General features: G+C 41.6%; 1 protein-coding gene across 4 annotated transcripts in view; it reads right to left on the bottom strand.

The window, feature by feature from the left end:
• Positions 1–227: 227 nt before the first annotated feature.
• Positions 228–19,829, bottom strand: part of MYO3A (myosin IIIA) — a 233,885-nt gene continuing 214,283 nt past the window's right edge. For 3 of the 4 annotated variants that reach the window (XM_068235654.1, XM_068235656.1, XM_068235655.1), the window contains 2 exons: positions 9,825–9,956; positions 228–525 (listed from right to left, as the gene is read on the bottom strand). In XM_068235654.1, the coding sequence (XP_068091755.1) occupies positions 411–525; positions 9,825–9,956 (247 nt within the window). In that variant the 3' untranslated portion in view covers positions 228–410. The remainder of the gene's footprint in view (positions 526–9,824; positions 9,957–19,829) is intronic. The other variant, XM_068235657.1, reaches the window with a different exon arrangement.

Below are 19,829 nucleotides of genomic sequence, written 5' to 3'. Positions count from 1 at the left end.
AATATGCTGTGAAATAGATTTTGCACAAAATGTTGTTCCTAGCAAAGAACGTGACAGTATAACAGAATTTTCGATTTAATTAGCCTTTTAATGAATTATACAGCTTAAGCAAAAAAACGTTTAAAATTCAAGTCATTCGATGGCTCAAACAGTCAAAGATGCCTTTTTATAAAAAAAATAATATAAAGCACAGCTCATACAAAAAAAACCAAAAAATCTGTAGAAAACTAAGCCTTTACAAAAACAAAACAAAAAAATAACTTATAAATATTATTTCATTTAGCTAAAACTAAAGTGAACAGTCATCTAACCATCTATCTAACTAATCATCTAAATGATATTAATAATTAAAGAAAAATAGTTAGCACAAACCTATAACTATGTATAAATTATTTTTTAAAAACTTTAAATTAATAGTGATGCATAAGGCGGTCGCGCTGGGATGTTTTCCGAAGCAGCTTCCGATAGTCGTAAGGATTTTCTTCCATTTCATTTGCTTGCTGGGATCCATCTGTAAAGGAAGATCTGAAGAGAAAAAATGTTTTTTATTTTATTTACAGAGGTCAGCAGGAGGCAGGAAAGCTTTGCTTTCTACAGTAGGACCTGGAAGATAAAAATAACAGGGCGGCAAGCTTCTGGCAGCTCCAGTAAAAGTGCAGCATCTATTACTCCCATATCTATAATGTATGGAGTGTCTACAGAGCACTATGATAAATGGCTCAGCAATTACTATACATTTAAGCTGGACTATCATGTAGGCTTGTGTACCTGGATCCTGGAAAGGCTTGTATGTGTGTGGGGAGGAAGGGAGGAGGTTATAAGGAACCGTATGTTACAGCTTTTTAACCTGTGGGTTGCCTTCTTAAAACAGAAGGTACTTGTAATAATTCAGAATTAAAGGGACTCCGAGCTCAGCGAAAAAAGTAAAGTTGTACTCACCAGGGTCTTTCTCCAGCCCAGTGCTGGTCGGGAGGTCCCACGCCGGCGTCCTGGCTCCTCTCCTTCACCCCGCTCCGGTATGGCTGACAGGCCGCAGCCCGGGCGACACTCGGTGGAGTGTCGGGCTGCAGCTTCCGCGTATGACGCGGATTACGTCACACGCCGGCCGCCTCGCGTCATCACGGCGGCCGGCGTGAAAGTACTGCGCATGCGCGCTTAATCGCGCATGCGCAGTACTTTCACGCCGGCCGGCGTGATGACGCGAGGCGGCCGGCGTGTGACGTAATCCGCGTCATACGCGGAAGCTGCAGCCCGACACTCCACCGAGTGTCGCCCGGGCTGCGGCCTGTCAGCCATACCGGAGCGGGGTGAAGGAGAGGAGCCAGGACGCCGGCGTGGGACCTCCCGACCAGCACTGGGCTGGAGAAAGACCCTGGTGAGTACAACTTTACTTTTTTTGCTGAGCTCGGAGTCCCTTTAAGTGTGGTTACCCACAATGCACCACTGCTGAATATGCAAATTATCTATTTATGCCCCTGAAGCCAGGCTTACATCCAGAACCGCTGGTGTCTAGCAAGCCTATTGCTTTACATTTTACAGAGCCACATCAACCCAACGTGCAGACAGCCTGTTTCGGACTGTTGGTCCTCATCAGTGCATGGTAGGAATTGATATGGCTTTATGGGATAGGGCTTGGACCAGTACAACAGAGTAACCAAGCAGCTTGGGGTGACCCAAAACTACTAGGAAAATTTAGGGGACTAAAAGAGACCGAAAAGCCCTCCTACTAAAAAAAACAATGCTTAGTGTGGATTACCTTCTTAAAGATTTCTAACCCTGGAGACTAAGGTAGGGCCTATGTGAACCAGCAAACCTGGACTGAATTATTTTAAAATCGAAATATTCTATCTAGGTGCCAAGACAAGATGTTTTTACTCATGGCTAATGCGGTAATGCTCTACTAATACTACTACTTTAGTGCTAAGACTAAAGCTACATACACATGCCAGAATTCTCGCCCATCGGGGATCGGGAAACCATCCCTTGGTCGAGGGGGATGTTGCTGTACAGACACATCCCGAGCCTCGAGGCTAGCGATTTATTCTGTTGCTATGGAAAGGGGTGGAAGGACGAGGATCGGCTGACGACTGAGCGGCTTCAATCGTTCAGTGGGAGGTGGAAATAGGATTGTGATTGGTAATGCTTGGGCATTGGGGGGTTGTTAAAGATCTAACAAGACGAAGACGGATCCTTACGACCCCGAAGCCCGAGCAATATCAATCATCTGCTGCTGTACACACATCATGATCATTGTGTGAAATGGTCGTTATAGATCGTTTCAGCTGACAGTTATCACATGTGTGTACGTAGCTGTACAGTTTACAATCTTCTAATTGTCATATCCGATTCTTGTGCGTGATTCAGCTGCTACTTACCTGCATACATGACAAATATACAGTACTTGTCTTTCCTTTTTCATTTCTAGCCAACTATAATTTTGTAAAATTACTGGAATGTTCAGATTGAACCTCCGGCAACCATGGCAACAGGACAGCGTCTACTATACTCTCTGGTGGAGAGAATGCACACAAAATCCTGCTCTTCCTGCGCAAAGAATTAGCTGTATTGAATACTGAGTAGGGATGTGCTTTTGAATTCCGCATTCAGCTTTCCGAAACAGAAATCAGTATTTGCCAATCAGAATTCTGCGAAATATCGTATATACCGAGTGAAGAATTCAGAGACCCAAAATTGGACTTTAGTTGGCATTTTAAGTTGCGGAGTACGCATAGTATCGTGTTTGTCTGCAAAATATAGCGGATTACCCAAAATACTGAGTAATTCCACTTAACCACTTAAGTACCAGCGGTATCTGCCCCCTTAAGGACCAGAGACCGCTGGTACCAGAAATGGTAGAGCACCAACGAATACCGACGAATCCCCACACATACCCGCTGCAACCGCCATCCATGCCGCATGCCGGAAAACTCAGGCCACACGCTATTTCGATGATTCCTATGAGCCAGCCAGGAGCAGCTGTCATTGGCTCCTGACCAGGTCTATCAATGTATGCCAATGAGAGCTGCTTACGTTGAAAGACAGGGTCAGGAGCCAACGAAATTGGCTCCTGACCCGCTCACAGGGCTCTGCCGTCATAGAGACAGTAGGGCGAGTGACGTGCGGTTATAGATAGTGACGCCATCGCCGGGATTGATGAGAGCGGCAGGAAAGTGCGGTGGTGGTGAGTTGAAATCTATGACCTGCCAGCCACGTCAGCGTCAAAACAGGGCGTAGATTTCAACTAGCAACATCATTAAGTGGATAATATAGGTTTTTTTTAACTAACAAATGTTATTAACAAAAATGGAAGCAAAGAACAACACCCCTGAATTTGTATACAGTATTCCTTTTTCTTTGGAAATCCGTAACTTGCATATCAGAATTTGGAATTCTGTTGGATTCAGACATTGTCAATTCCTTGCATTGTACATTCTAAAGATAGTAGTGTATATGTTAAAATGTACCTGATTAAAAGGTTCTGATTGTGGGAATCCAGCATAAATTATCATAGCATTACAAGCCAAGAAGCACTACCTATTATACCAACCTAAAATGACTAATATAATCTAAAAATAATACATAGTAATGAGTTATTAGTGCTGTATCAGTGGTACTCAGCCAGTGCCCCTGAGCCTCATGTGTCTCCATACCTTTCCTTGATGTGTAGTTTCTCTGTATGTACCCCCTCATAGGGTCAGCTGGATTGCCATCTGGCAAGGCCTTTGATGTGGGATTTGAGTCTTTGAAGAGGGTTTGAATCCCAGTTCGAGCCAGTATGTAAAACAGTAAGGAGTCTTTGGGCAAGGCTCCCTAATCATCCTTGTCGCCCGTGGAGCACGCCCTAGTGCCTGCAGCTCTGGTGCTTTGAGTCCACCAGGAAAAAAGTGCAATATAAATGTTCTGTGTCCTGTTTTGATAACTGTATGCCCTCTCACACTATCATACAGCTCTTCAAAGCAATTCCAGGTACTATGCTTCTTAAAGAGAATCTGAAGACTCAAAAAAAACTGTTTTTACTTCATAGTCCTCTTAAGAATTATTGCCATGCCTGAAACGCCACATCCCAGTGGCTGAACACTCACTTAAAATCCCAAAATTGGCGGGGGAAGATTTGGGGCTCCTTCCAGGTAGAGGCAGAGCTTTGGACAGTAGCTTCTACTCATGTCAATCTGCACTGATTGCCGCCTCTCCCCGTCCCTCTCAGTCTTCTTTCACTTAGAGGGGCGGGGAAAGGCGGTGATCAGGCACAGATTGGACTGGAGGCAGAGCTACAGTCTAAAGCTCTGCCTCCCCCAGGCAGCAAAATCCTGCCCTGAGATTTTGGGGGTATTAGGTGAGCGGTCAGCCGCGGGGATGCAGCGTTTCAGGTATGGCATTAATTCTTAAGAGGACTATGAAGTAAAAACAGGGTTTTTTTTAGGCTTCAGAGTCTCTTTAAAGCGGACCCAAATCAAACATTTTTTTTAAATCAAAATATTTAGAGCACCACTCTGACACATACAAAGAAAACTAAACACTCCTTCAAGCCTATGAGCATTTCAGTGCATACTTTTCACCCTTCTCTTTTGATAGCTAGTGTTATACAGGTGGCAGCCATTAGCAATTCCTCCTTTGCTGGACACCATCTACTCCACCAGATTGCCGGATTCTGTCCCGGCAATATGAAAGGAAGGGAGGGGTTCCTCCAATAAATGTAAAATATTTTATATTTGTCATCATTCAGCTGAAAAAAGCTGCTATTTATTATTATAATTTAGAAAATAGATTTTATTTCTGAAATCTAGTATTTTTAATTTGGGTCCACTTTAATGGGTGTCTGTATTTACATTGTAAATGCAGCGTTTCAGGTATGGCATTAATTCTTAAGAGGACTATGAAGTAAAAACAGGGTTTTTTTTAGGCTTCAGAGTCTCTTTAATGTGTGTCTGTATTTACATTGTATTTCCTTCACCTGCAGTTTCCATATGTATATCAAACCTGGGCAAGCAGAACAAACAGCTAGCAAGCATAGCAAATAAAAATCTTGTTGACATCCCCTGTAGTTATTTACTGCATTTCATCACTAACAACAAACCGCTGTTATATTACTAATGTGGTCCCCATAGAGGAGGCTTCCTGCTTCAATTTCCCCTCCTGTCTCCATATACCAAAATGGAAGAACCTGACAGTGCCTCAGCCTGAATCTCAATGCTGGTGAAAGGGTTTACTACAGAATGCATTTGCATACAATCCATTTTGGAAACTAATGCTGGGAATACACGGTTCGTTTTTGCCTTCGTTTAAACCTTCGATTCGTTCGGTAAACGAATCGAGTGTTGAAAACGTATGTGAAAATAGTCATAATCTCATTATAGTTTCGATTAATAGACCCCAAAAACGAACGACTAGTGATCGAACATGTTTGATATTATCTCTCTTTATCCATCTAATCGAGCCATTGGTAGGCTTGATGGCTGTTCAGATCGATTATATATTCGTTTATGCTAGTCCGTCCCTGTAAAAAGGGATTTTCGTTTCGTTTCTTTGCAGCCTTCGATCATTGGAAAAACGAAGCCATCAGAATCGGAAAAAAAAACTAAACCGTGGGTGGTGATATTAACCGTATGACTGATTATTTCGGGATCGAAAAGGACAAAAGGCACAATCGAAACGAAGGTTTAAACGAAGGCAAAAACGAACCGTGTATTCCCAGCATTATGCTCTCTTTCTACAACTGGATACAATGTGCAACCTAGTTGTTTTTATCACTGCCAGTGCTAGAGTTCCAGCTTGCTGTGAGTGTCAAATACATTAAAGCGGTATAAAACTCTGACATACTATTCAATAAAAACGTGTTTTCCTACTTTTTATTACACATACAGTTATCATATTTGCTTTTGTGCAAAAGTATTATTATTCATTTAGAAATTTAGAAATTACAAGTTCCCAATGTACATTTTTTGTGCTCTGAGAGCTTTCATTGCATTGTATTCATAACTGGTGTATTCATATTGTAATTTACCCTGAGTAGCTGTCTGTGTTCTGGAGTGTCTGAATTGCCAGAGAATGTTTACATTCCTCACTTGATACAATTAAGTAAACACAAGATAACATTATTTCCAGTTCGGATGCATCCAGCTGTCCCTGCAGGGAGCTTAAAGAGAAACTCCAACCAAGAATTTACCTTTATCCCAATCCGTAGCTGATACCCCCTTTTACATGAGAAATATATTCCTTTTCACAAACAGACCATCAGGGGGCGCTGTATGGCTGATATTGTGGTGAAACTCCTCCCACAAGAAACTCTGAGGACCGTGGTACTCCTGGCAGTTTCCTGTCTGTGAACCTGTTTACAGCTGTTTATAGCTGTTTACAACTGCCAAAAAAGCATGCAGCAGCTACATCACCTGCCAACAGTAAAAATGTCACCATGTAATAAATGTCAGAATGTAAATCAGGGATTTAAAAGATTTTACAATGGGCAAACACTGACTAAATCATTTATACATAATATTGTAAAAATAAAGCACTTTTGTTTATTATATTATTTATACTAGTTGAATAGTAGGAGAACAGCGGCGCCAGCAGGATAAAAGCGGATACAAACTTCAAAATTTGCTGGGAGGAAGTGGTGGACTTACCTCCATAAAGCAGACACGAAATACTGTCTGAATAGTAGCAATCACATTTAATAAATAATACCCGCAAAAAGTGCAACGCGTTTCGCAGGCCCAGCCTGCTTCATAAGGCAATAAATGTGGGGACAAAACAGAATTTCGGCAATAGCAGGTGTAGCGCCTCAGTGCAGTTGAATGTTGTTCTAGTAAAAAAAAAATGGTGGTAGTATATAATATGCTGTAAATAATCTTTTAGAGCAAAGAAGAAATGCTGGGTTTCATCCCCCTTTAAGCTAATGATTACCTCTCCATAAACCAAAGGAGAGTCCTCAGCTGTATGTAAAACAATTGCTCCTAGTATTGTCACCAAAAAATGATTACTAACAATTGATTCAGGCAATAATAATTGAGGGTCTGCATGGACCGAAAGTAATTTGTTATTGGACCAATTTCTGAATGGATGTGGAAAATTCTTTTATTTTGAACTATAGGGTTAGTTCACAAGGGCATCTGCTCGGCGTTCCCTGCTGTCCACGGTGCGTGAAAGCGCTCCCAGTCAAGTGAATGAAAGGGCCTGTACCATAGTTTACCACCGTTTATCGTTGCGTTCTGATCCAATTTTTCCCATGGCTTTAGCTGACCCTGGAAGCATCATGTTGCTCACTACTGCGTCACCGTATCCCCCTGTGGGGGTGAAAACTGCCAAAAACCATCTAAAGATGTCAAATGCTTTTCTGCACGCTTGCAGAAAAGCATTTGGCTGACACGCCAGGAGACGCCTGTATGAACCATCCCTTAAAAGAGGTGTGATTCTGTAAGGGCTCATTCACATCGACATTTCAAAAAGGTGTGTTGAGTAAGCATTTCTGACAAAAGCTGCCCCACCTGCCACCACCCAAAATCTCAGTGGAGAGGAATAGACTGAGGTAAACGAATCTGGTTCTCATTTCTGCCTTTTAAGTGCACATAGCTTTATGCCATTTGTTTTAGATGTATGAGGCTTGTGAGCTGCTGGAACTGAGGACCTCTGATCTGTACAGCAGTATGTTCTGCAGGGCTGGATTCATAGTTATTCACATTATAGACCTGTTTAGGATGTGATGATCACTGCTTTGGAATTACATTAACCACTTCATAACTGGCACCGCCATCACTGCTCAATATCTTCTCTGTGTTGGCTCTAAAACTGTCTTATTGATAATCATTAAACCTCTTCCTCTAGTTCTTGCTTCCATCTTATTGATACAGTGGGGTTCATTCACAAAGCTTACTTATTTTCCACCTTAAAGGTGGCCATACATCTATTGATTTTGTGGCTGATCGACCATACGATTTGATGTTTAGCAATTTACAGAATAAGCAGAATTGGATGCCAAAGAAAGTCTAATATGTTGCATTTAGCATTAGACCCGTTTTGTACATTTAGACTTACTGAAAGGTTAAAGCTGAATTTCCGCTAAATACACTTTTAATATAAAGAACTGTATATACTCGCATATAAACCGACCCACGTATAAGCCGAGGTACCAACTTTCCCCCCAGAAACCAGGAAAAAGTGATTGATGTATAAGCCCCCTCCCCGGTAGCCAGATGTGCCCCCAATACACGTCTGCCTCCATCCTCATAGCCAGATGTGCCCCAAGGATGATACAGCTGTGTCTCAAGGCCACACTAGATGGCGTCATAGATATGAGACACAGCGAATGCCACACAGGAAGAATCCCGGATCATTGCACTGCTGACACGTTGCTTGCACGCTCTGCTCCACAAGCCAGGAGACATAGGTAGTCTTGAGCAGCGCACTCTGCACGCCATGTTGCAGGCGATGGGGGGCACAGACAAAGCAGGGAGCCAGTAGCAAAACCTGCCAGTAACAAAACCTGCTGCACCAACTGTTCTGCTCCACTGACTTGCATATAAGTCGAGGGAGTAACTTTTTGGTGCTGAAAAATTAGGCTTATACACGAGTATATACAGTATATGTCTCTGTCTGTCCGTCTGAAAGCTTTATAAGTCAGACAGATTGTTTTGCGGTTCTTCTACTGCTGCCTCACAGAATGACAATATCCAAAATCAGGTATTTACACTTACTGATAGTGATGATTGTAATCTATTTATTACAAATACACATACAATTTTGCAATTACGGCCATACCTAGTTAGGATTTGGAAATTCAATTGATTTTGCGTAATCCATTTGTAAATTTGCGTAATGATGCATAATTATGCATGTTTTTAAATTTTGTGCCCACTCTAGCAGTTAATAGCAAAGTCCTTATACATGCTATTGTCACCAAAATTGCTACGTATGTTAATTCGAATAGTGGGTAAAAGTTTTCTTGGTTTTTTTTTTACTTTTTTTTTAAAAAACACACAGTTTTTTTTTTAGGAAAATTATTTTTAAAAATCCAAAGAAAAATGTTTTTTAAACTAAACAAAATGTCATTTTATCGAGTTTAAAAACCTTTTTTCCTGTTCATTTTTAAAATCAATTTTCTCAAATCAACAAGGTCTTTTTGAAAAATTCCCACTATTTCTCTTAACTTAAGTAACAATTTTGGTGATAGCATGTATGGGGACATTGCTAATTGAAACAAAATGATGTGTAATTGCGAAATTATGGTTCCTGATGGTTTCAAAAAACGAATCACGACTTTTTTTAGTTTGTGAATCCAGCTCTGCAAATATTCAAATATAAAACTGTAAAAACAGTCTCTATCACAAAAAAATAACCCAAATTACCCCTGCAGGGGGCGCCAGGCCCTGGTATAGCTTATGGGGACTGCATTAATTCATGGTTGAGGGAGGTGCAAGGATCTCTGCAAATCCATTGTCCCACAGACTATTTTCTATGGCACACCAAATTTCCATAGAATTTGCCACCTATGGAGGTAATTTGGGCAGTTTCTTATGGAGAACATCTTAAGCATTTACAAGGCAGTTTCTAGATCTTTGGGTATCACCTGTGTCTTTACAAAAGAGGACAACATTATAGTGGACAATAAAGGCAATCTCAAAAGATAGGCTCAACTCTCTAATCACCTGCATACAAGATTCCATCATGCCATTCCGAGGTCTAGAAACTGTCCTTGTTAATAATAAATCACCACTATCGATATTCCTATATTCTGATCAATAGCCCCATCCATATTCCCACCCTGTTGCTTCCACTCTGATCAGAATGTAGAAATGGCATTCCATTGTGTGATCAATATCAGCATCCATTACCTCTCGTTTGGGGATAAGAGGGCAAACTCCATAGCAGAAAACCCATCATATGTTTTGGGATTATTTACTGACCCTGAGTAGGTGGAATAAATGTCTTTATAATAGTCTTCTGATTCCAGTACTTTGCCTTGACTGTGAAAAAGAGAAAATCGCCTTTTTGTGTTTTATGGAGAAGGTTCTATAATGCAGCTGAACACTTCACAGTTACGGGGGAGGCAAGGGAACTCTTATGTTTTTGTAGACTTGATTTCACAAGCATGTTTTGCTTTGGATAGAATGAGGACAGTATAAAACTTTTGTCCGAATTTACTGTTGTTTATGTCCTCATTGGAAAGATTCTAATAATTCCCTGTTTCTATGACAGTTGGTGCTAGGACAGAGAGTGATGTGAAGTCCATAACTTTTCAGTTGTAAAATGCTGTAGAGGTAATTTAAGACCTAAGTGCAGCTTGTCATAATGGAGCTGCTCCCTGGTGTATTTATAAGTCACACATTGAACAACTTTTTTTTTGAAAAGTACAGTATGTAAGTAAGTAAGTTGCCAATGCAAAGAGGGATCCTGATCAAAACTCTTCCACAATAAAAGCACAAAGTAAACTCTTTGTTATTTTGTTACATTTAAATTAGCTGCATTATTTAGCTTTTTGTAGCATTTTTTTCCTTTCTATGAAAGGCACGGCTATGGGGACGGCATTTGTGCCATATTTTGCTAACATTTGTGATGCTTTTTAAGAAACATTGGGCCTGATGCAGGAAAGACCAGTATTTTTTTTTATTTTAATGCCAGGGGAGAACCACCTGTTTTTCTATTAGTGCCACATGTGTTACTGGGATAATGCATGTGTTGCTATGGTAACATGTGTCATAATGTGTGTTACCTTAGCATTGTGTGCATTATCCAGGTAATGAAATTAATGGACCTCAGGGCTGGTAATTTTGTCATGTGCTGCCTGCGCTTGGAAAAATTACCAGTCTTTGATTCATCAGTCTCCTTTATATCCTTGTCCCTTTACTTCAAACTTTGACCTCAATTTCAGCTATATTGAAGTCTTAATCTGTGCTTGGAGGGGAAACCAGGATTCCATTGAGGCATGCATGACACTTCTGAGTGTCAACGACATAGGCCTGTCTTATGTCTTGAATTCTGATCTAAACCATAATCTCTTAGATCTGAATCTTTCAGGCTTTCAGAATGTGCCAGTTCATTATTATCTTTCCTTTCCTTCTTCATTTTTTTCTATACTTTTTACAATTGTCAGAGAAACAAAGGTCTGGGAATCAATTATCCAATGAAGGCATGTAGCCTCGTGATAAATATACAAGACATTTCCTCTAGTTTCCTGTTATTGCTCATGGAAAAAGGGAAAATATAATCAGCAGGTACATACATGGCAACAACTTAACATGGTTTGTAACTCACTAAATCCAAACCTACAAAAACCAAGGTAAGAATTACTTGACCAGACTTCCACTTTAACAAACGTGCAGATTGAAGAACTGCAACACAATGTCTGTGGGACAACTTATGAAGGAGGCAAAGAGTTCAGATAAACGGGAACAAAGGGATATTGGAAACATGGTCACATTTTTCGCATTAAAGCCTAGTGCCTTCATTTAGTTCTTGACATGAAAAAATGAATACTGCAGTGCACCCCAAAGGAAACCTTATACTGGACTGTGTGTAGCTTGTTTATACCATCGGAAAGACAACGTTTCCCAGAAAAGTCATGCCTGTTAGAAAATAACTAAATGAATAAAAATAAATTTCTAAATGCTGTAGTGCTACATAAAGTACATAAAGAAAGGAAATAAAATAAAATAAGCACCAACAAAGAAAACACATTCTATTAAAGCCTTATTTCAGATTCCTTTTCCAACCATTTATGTCATGGGATCCAACTGTGACCACTCCTCCTAGTGACTGACAGTCAACTATTGGCTGACAGTCACTAAGGGGGCATTGTTTCAGCAAGGATCACAGAGGACCAGGTTCATGACTAATATAAGAAGTCCCAGAGTTCAACTTATTTTACTTTAACTTACAATTCAGTAATTTGGGTCTCTGGAACCTCAACCACTATAATGAAAAATTGTAAAATTTAAAATACATGCAAATAAATAGTTTGTTTCTTCCAGAGGAAATTGAGCTATAAATTACTTTTTGCATATGTTGCATTTACTAACAGTAGTTAGTAGAAATCAAATAGTACGCTGTAGAAAGGATAAACCACTCGGCACTCAGATCCAGTTCCCGGGGGCAGGGGCTTTGTCTTGCATTTGCAACTAGTTCATTGAAGTCTCCACTTCTCAAAACACTCACACATTGGCATATAGATTAAGCTAGGAGATGTGCTAGGAGACTTCCTATGTGAGTGTCTAAGGTTAGGCTACAAGGACTTCCTATGTGAGTGTCTAAGGTTAATTCTGACGCGTAATGCGTTCTTGTTTGATGGAAGGTGGTACCACCAAACCTCCGGGACGGCCATGGGGACCTCTGTGGCATGTACCTATGCCAGTCTTTTCCTGGGGGCTTGGAAAGAGGATTGTGTGACAAGCACAAAGAATCCGTTCAGATGTAACATCAAAACCTGGGCTCGTTACGTGGACAATGTGCTGGTTGTTTGGCAGGGTGGGATGGATGAATTTGGTGCATTCATGAACCTCCTCAACGACAATCAAATGAACATGCGTTTTACCTCTGAAATAAGCGAAAAATCCATACATTTTCTGGACCTGAAGATTAGGCCCGATGGAGCTAGATTGGTCTGTGAGGGGTTCAGGAAGGCCACAGCTGTGAATTCCCTGTTACACAGGAACAGTTTTCATCTGGAACATGTTAAAACCTCCCTGCCATACGGCCAGTACTTACCTAAGACGGTACCTAAGACGGAATAATAGCAGCCTGGACACTTTTGAGATACAGGCGCAAGAACTTACAGCACGATTGCAGGCAAGAAAATATGACAAACGCTCCCTAGAGGAAGCATAGGACAGGGCTAGGAACCAGGAGAGGACTTCCCTCCTCCGTAGACCCCCCGAGGAACCAAGGGGGAAATCCATTTACTTTTACATTTGATTTTACAGCCATGTCGACAAAGCTGACCCAAGTCATCAAGAAAAACTGGACAGTAATAGCAAGGGACCCCACTCTGCAGAAAGTTTTACCCGACCCACCCAGAATAGCGTTTAGAAGAGACCCCACAATAGGAGATACTCTAACCAGGAGCGAGTTTCTTTCACCCCCAGTTCAGAACTGGTTAACCATCAGACATCCCAGAGGGAACCACAGATGTGGTAATTGCAAGAATTGCTCAGCAATGTGGGAGGGCTCGAACTACCACATGGGTGGGACTCAGTGGGAGGTAAGGGCGTATATCACATGTCAAACAGAATTTGTCACTTTTGTTCTGTTTTGCCCGTGCCAGTTCTACTACATGGGCAAAACCACCCGACCCTTGAAGGAAAGGGTGGGGGAGCACTTTAAATCCATAAAATCGTGGAGAGGTTGCCCCTGACTTATCGAACATGTAAGGGAGGCCCATGGGGGTAGAGCAGGGTGCTTTAGGTTTGCTGGGCTCCTGCACGTTGCTCCATCTTAAAGAGGAGGTGATCAAGACCAGGAATTGACTAGATGGTGTAATGATCAGCAGTGATCAGCTCAGCGCGCTACTGACGTCAGTATACTTTAATAGATGTGTAATGTAAGTGATTGGTGCACACGTTTACACAATAATATTATAATAGCAATACAGAGGTAGTAACCTTCAGTGGCGAGGGCCCACTGGTGGAGATGAGGAGTTACCTCCAGTGGTGAGGGCCCACTGGTGGGAGCGAGGTCAGACAGGCAAAGGTTGGCAACAGATCAGATTGGCAGAGGTACAGAATTGTAAGGCTAAGTCAGAAAGAGTGTTCAGGCAGAGGTCGGCAACAGATCAGATTGGCAGAGGTACAGAATCGATAGGCAGAGAGTAGTCGGAGGTACAGGCAAAAGTAATACACAGTAATAATCAATAACAGTAATAATAATAATCCTAAGCTAAGTGTGAATCCCCGGAGTCCTGCCGGTTCAAGCACACATGGATCTGACTAAGGTCTGAGAGCTTTCACTGCGAAGTTTCAGCAACAACAGACAATGAGCTACTGACAACTCCAAGCTTAAATGCAGACAGGCAATTCCAAGCGTCCCGCCCAGAACACTTCCACCAATCAGCGAGAAGAAACAGCAGCTAGATGTCAGCTGACTGGCCGATCAGCTGACTCGTCTCCTAAGCCCATAAAGGTCCTGCCCCTCCGCGCACGAGCGTGCTGACCTAGACTGATGTGCAGTAGAGAGACCTGTTCTGCCAGAGGCCGTGAGGGATGCCTGCGATGATGTGGCGACAGCCGCCATGACCTCAGACGCGGAAGCGGCAGTCGCGCTGCTCTCCGCCGCTAAGGTAAATCCTTCATTCCTAACAGATGGGAGTCGAGAGTCATTCTACGTACAGAGGCAATGGGACCGTTAGGTCTAAATGACAGATTGTCCTGCTTTCTTGATCCGCAGTTCCCCAGGGCCCTTTGGGTGCAGGGAGAAATTTTCAGACCCTCTGGGCCCAGACCAGTACCTTACCCCCACTGGGTGCTTCCCTAGGTATTTCACAATTGGGCAGTCCTTGGCGTGTTTGCACTGACCACTTTTGACGTCCTGCTTCTACAATGGCTCTGGACGGAATGGCTATGTGGGTGGGGGATCCCCTGTCCGGTGACATAAAATGGTAATATACACCTCTTGGCCGCCAATAGGTGACCAATAGCATGATGCGGTGGATGCTTGAGGAGAGGAGCTTGGATAAACCACCTCCTTTGATATATGCACAGCAAACATAACGCCAAAACTTGTACTGTTGTGGCACAGGGAATAACTATGCGTACAGCATGTGGCAGATAGAACCAGAAGTATATCCCCACCTGCCCTCCCTTCCCCTTCTTCACTCTGGACATACCACCTGTAGTGTATTCTCCAGCGGGTATCTGAATGAATGCCACACATACAATATGCATTGCCAGCGGGGAGAAAACTGACCCACTTTTCTTAGGGTTTCCGTTTGGCAACATTTGTTTCCCTCCTATCGTAAGTGAACAGAGGCGCCATCAGGATAAAAGGTAATAACATTTTTTACATTTGCTGGGAGGCAGTGGTGGACTTACCTCTGGAAAGCAGATTCAAAATACTGTCTGAATTAAAAAATAAATTTATTATTGGTACCCCAAAACATGCAACGCGTTTCGCAGGCACAGCCCGCTTCATCAGGCAATAAGATAGGGGACAAACCGTAGCTCTTCAGTAGCATGAATAGCGTCTCACAGAGGCCATTTAGATGACAAAGCCCGATGATAAGCTACTGTTCTGGGCCCCTGTTTTTACAGGGGAATTTATTGGTAATCCTTACAGTGAGGAGGTGAATACACCTTATTAGGTTTCCACAAAGGAAACAGTTTCACCCCCCATCTTTTTAGAGGGAATTATGGGATTGATGTGGGTTTTTTTTTAATTAGAAGACAGATTATATCAATAAAGAAAAATGTGTTTTTAATTGATATAGGAGTTGTAGAATGTATTGTGTGGCAGCTACGTCGCCATGGATACGCTTTTTACCTAGGGTGCACTGATTTATGCACTCAGCTAAATGAGGGCAATTGCCAACGAAATATGTGCATAATGTAGTCACTTTTTTGCACATTAATTTGTTTGACCAGTTATGTATTTTGTTTAGCACTTTCATACACACAGGTTGTTTACCAAATAGGTTTGTTAATGCTTAGCACTTTCACACACATAGGCTGTTTTTATTAATGTTGGTTTCAATCACATGCTTTTGTATGCCCTGTTTCCTAAAATGCATCATTAGCAGCCAATCCTTGTACTTGCAGCACATTCACAAGTTTCTCGCCGCTGATCGGCGAGTCTCCGCCCCCTCACCTCTAACCCCTCTGACACTTACTCTCTACACCAATGACATGCGCCGGGGGCGCGGCTTGCAGGACCTATCTAGGAAGCCGCCCGGCGCCGTCATTTCTAAGGACACAAGCACGTGAACAAGTGCCAGCTGGGCGCAAAACGGCTGTAGTGCCGTCCATCCATTCCTGGTCACCCGAGCCCCGAACACCCTCTACACTCCCATCAATCCAGGTTTGATGTATCCATATGTGACATGTACAACTGTTTTGTCTTTGGCAAGAAGATGAAATAAAGCGTTTAAAGGGACAGTGCCCGGTCTGCCTTCATGTACAATGTTAGTAGAAATCAGATAGAATTGACAGTTTTGTTTTTACTAGTCCATCCCCTCAAGGGGGATTCTCAGAATCTCAGTATCTAATGTATTCTTTACAATAGCACTCCCTGGAAAGGATCTATACAAAGATGCAGACCACCCTCCCTACCTGTTTGCACGCTATTCTGGCAGTTGGACTGAGTAACTGTCATTCATTTCGTGTTGTTGAAAATAAATAAAACCCAGAGAATTCCCCATGAGGAGATGGGCTAGTCCAAAACCTGTCAGTTCTGTCAGATTTCTACTACCTACTGTAAGTGACAGCAACATAGGAGAAAAATTAATTTATAGCACATTTTACTCTGGAAGAAATGTACTTCTTATTTAGATGTTTTCATGTATTTTAAATTTTACAATTTATCGCGATAGTGGTCCTTTAATATCCAGATAGATAGCTAAAAGGATATAAAAACTCCTGGACAAAAAATGCTTTGAACCATCAGAAGGGTGTAACAACCTCTTTGTGTTTGTATTTGTACCTATGTTCCCATCTAGGGGAATTTCCTTCCCTTCCTGTTCTTGAAAGAGACTCTGTAACAAAATTTTCAGCCTTATTTCTTCTATCCTATAAGTTCCTAAACCTGTTCTAATGTGCTTTGGCTTACTGCAGCCTTTTCTAGTTGCACTGTCTCTGTAATATATCTAATCTTATTTTCTTTGTCAAGCCTTGTCGAGCCAGAGAGGAATGCACTGCCTCTGCTGTGGTAGGGAGAAGATGCACGCCCCCTCCACGCCTCCTGTGTGAATGAGTCACAGGCAAGGTCTCTGCTCACAGAGCTGTGACCTTGTGACCAGTTTTGAGTGCAGAAAGATCAGTTCAAAGCCCAGACAAGCAGCTAAGGCAATGGGAGTAAAATTCCAGCAGTCAAGTCACTCTTGAGAGGAGCCTCTGCAAACAGGCACCTGCTCTGATGATGTATTTCCTGTTTGGCGGTCATCTTCATTGTTTACAAAAACAATGAATAAAACAGTGATTTTATCACCAAGAAAGCAGCAGGGAGCGGTGAAAATGTCACAGAGGGGCTAGGAAAAGACAACAAACAGGTTGGTACATTTATTTATGTAACATTTTCACAGTACAGATTCTCTTGAAGGATGCTGGTAAATCCTTGTCATGGTTGTGCTTCATATTACAGTAATGTAAGGTTGCTGCAGCAAGTAGTGGTGTTTCTATTAGCAAAAAAACATGGTATACCCATTGCGGTAAAAATCTATGGAGCCATTGGGTACAGTATATACAGCCAGGTGATTGCAGTGTTCATTCTGAGATCACTGAGCTTACAGCACTGTATAATACCCTTCTGAGATGCAAACAGCTGTAACCTGCCAGTGGTAACATCACATTAAACATTGATACAGTAAGGTGTATGCTGGACTTTTTTTTTTCCTCTCTCCTGCTTTTAGTTCCTCAGGAGGTCTCGTCCCACCTCCAAATCCTTAAAGGACCACTGTTATGAAAACTATACAATTTTAAATGTACATAAACATATGCATATAAGAAGTATATTTCTTCTAGAGTAAATTATTTTCCTTCTATGTTGCTGTCACTTACAGTAAGTAGTAGAAATCTGACAGAACCGACCATCTTCTCACAGGAGGGTTTCTCAGGGTTTTCTTTATTTTCAAAAGCACTTAGTGAATGGCAGTTGCTCCGTCTAATTGCCAAAAAAAAGTGTACGGTGAACAGGGAGGCTGGTTAGCATCTTTGTATAAATCTTTTTTCAGAGAGTGTCTTTATAAAGAATAAAGGCCATGATGAGAATCCCCTATGGAGAGATGGACTAGCCTGAAACCTGTCAGTAATGTCAGATTTCTACTACCTACTGTAAGTGACAGCAACATAGGAGAAAAGTAATCTATGACTCATTTTACTCAGGAAGAAATGTACTTCTTATTTATATGTGTTTACATATATTTTATATTTTAAGATTTTCACAACAGTGGTTCTTTAAAGGAATCCTAAGCAGATTGTGGTTCCACCGTAATATAAATATACCTATGTAGTCAAAGTCTTCCGTTTCCATTCATTTCCTGTTAGTAAAGTCCAGCCTCCATTTTAAAATTGATAGCGCACTGGTAAGGCCTTTGATGTAAGATTTGAACCTTTGAACAAGGTTTGAATCCTGGCTCAAGCCAGTATGTAAAACAGTAAGGAGTCTTTAGGGAAGACCCCTGATTGATCCCAGTCACCCGTGGAGCGCACCCTAAGTGGCTGCAGCCCTGAAGCGCTTTGAGTCCACTAGGAGAAAAGCGCAATATAAACGTTCTGTAACTTGTCTTGTCAAATATAGTTGCTACTTGATGTATACAAATAGTGAACAAATGTGGTGTTTTTTGTATAGCAAGGAGGTAGTGGTGAATGCTGGGTGAACATCTGTAATAAAAAAAAAAGCTTCTGACCACAAAAGAAAAATATTTGGTGGACTTTCCCAGTTTCAAAGGGCTTTTTTCCACTAGGAATTGCAATTGCGCTGTAATCGGGATTCCACGTATACCTACAACACAATTATTGCACGATCCTATGGCTGTCAAAGCATGACTGCATTTGTGATTTGCAATGAGAGAAGAAAAAGGAGTGCAGACAAAATTGGTAATTGCTAGATCACAAGAACACTGCATAGTGTTGCAACTGTGATTTTCCTGCTCTCTTATACTTTCAACCCAAGCGCAAATGCACAAAAAACGGCCAGAGGTGTGTGAGGCCCCAACTACTAACCTTCCTTTTCACTGATACTCCAGATCAGGTGTTTTTGTGGCCACACTTGTTTTATGACCCTTGTATGATAAACCCCCATGTTGTGAGGGTCATCAGGTGGAGACAAGAGAAGGGTTGTGAACATTAAGGGGGCCCCATTCAAGTTTTGCTTTGAGCCCCACGATTTGTAGTTAAGCCCCTGAACAGGACTGACATTTTAACCATTTTATCCACCACTACAGTATATCTACCTCCTCTGTGACTTCATCTAAGCCACGAGGACGTAGATATACGTCTTGTAGCTTAAGCAGTGCTGTGCAGGATTGGGCTTGGTCGTGTGCACACCTCCAGCACTACCTGAAGCTGCATTAATTGGTGGAAGGGAATATATGTTCCCTGAACCAATAAGATTGATTTTTATCATAAAAATACCTTTATTTTCTCAGTTCATAGTAAAAAATACATGCTGTAGCATTATTTCAGAATCAAATATCTTCACCTTAAATTGTGACAGGAACATACGTTTTGTGATAAATGGTAGAAAAATCCAAACAAAATGTGTGTTTTCTATCTATAGTAGTGCTTTTTATTTTTAAACCGGAATTGGTAAAACTGAAAAATAATGTGTTTATTTTTCAATTTTTTTCCTCTTTTTTTCAATTAAAATGCATAAAAAACAGGATTGTTTGAGGGAAAAATGCCATTCAATGAAAGCCTAGTTTGTCGAGAAAAAATATATATATATTTAATTTAGCTGTCATAAGAAGGGATAAAGTTATTGCTGATTAAATAGGGACATATCTAAACTGGAAAAACTGCTCTGGTCCATAAGGGGGGAACTAGGTCTGGATGCGAAGTGGTTAATCAGGTAAAACGTGTTCCAATCACGTCGCTTTAATAGGACTCTAACCATGTGATTACCATTAGCAAGCCCGTGTCTTTGCCCTTTGCAGATCGTAGCGAATCAACCTTTTATACCGGAGTTCATAGCCCTATAGA

Source organism: Hyperolius riggenbachi, chromosome 5 (genome assembly GCF_040937935.1).
Source record: "Hyperolius riggenbachi isolate aHypRig1 chromosome 5, aHypRig1.pri, whole genome shotgun sequence".
Classification (NCBI taxonomy): domain Eukaryota; kingdom Metazoa; phylum Chordata; class Amphibia; order Anura; family Hyperoliidae; genus Hyperolius; species Hyperolius riggenbachi.
This window is presented reverse-complemented; position numbering and strand designations above follow the sequence as displayed.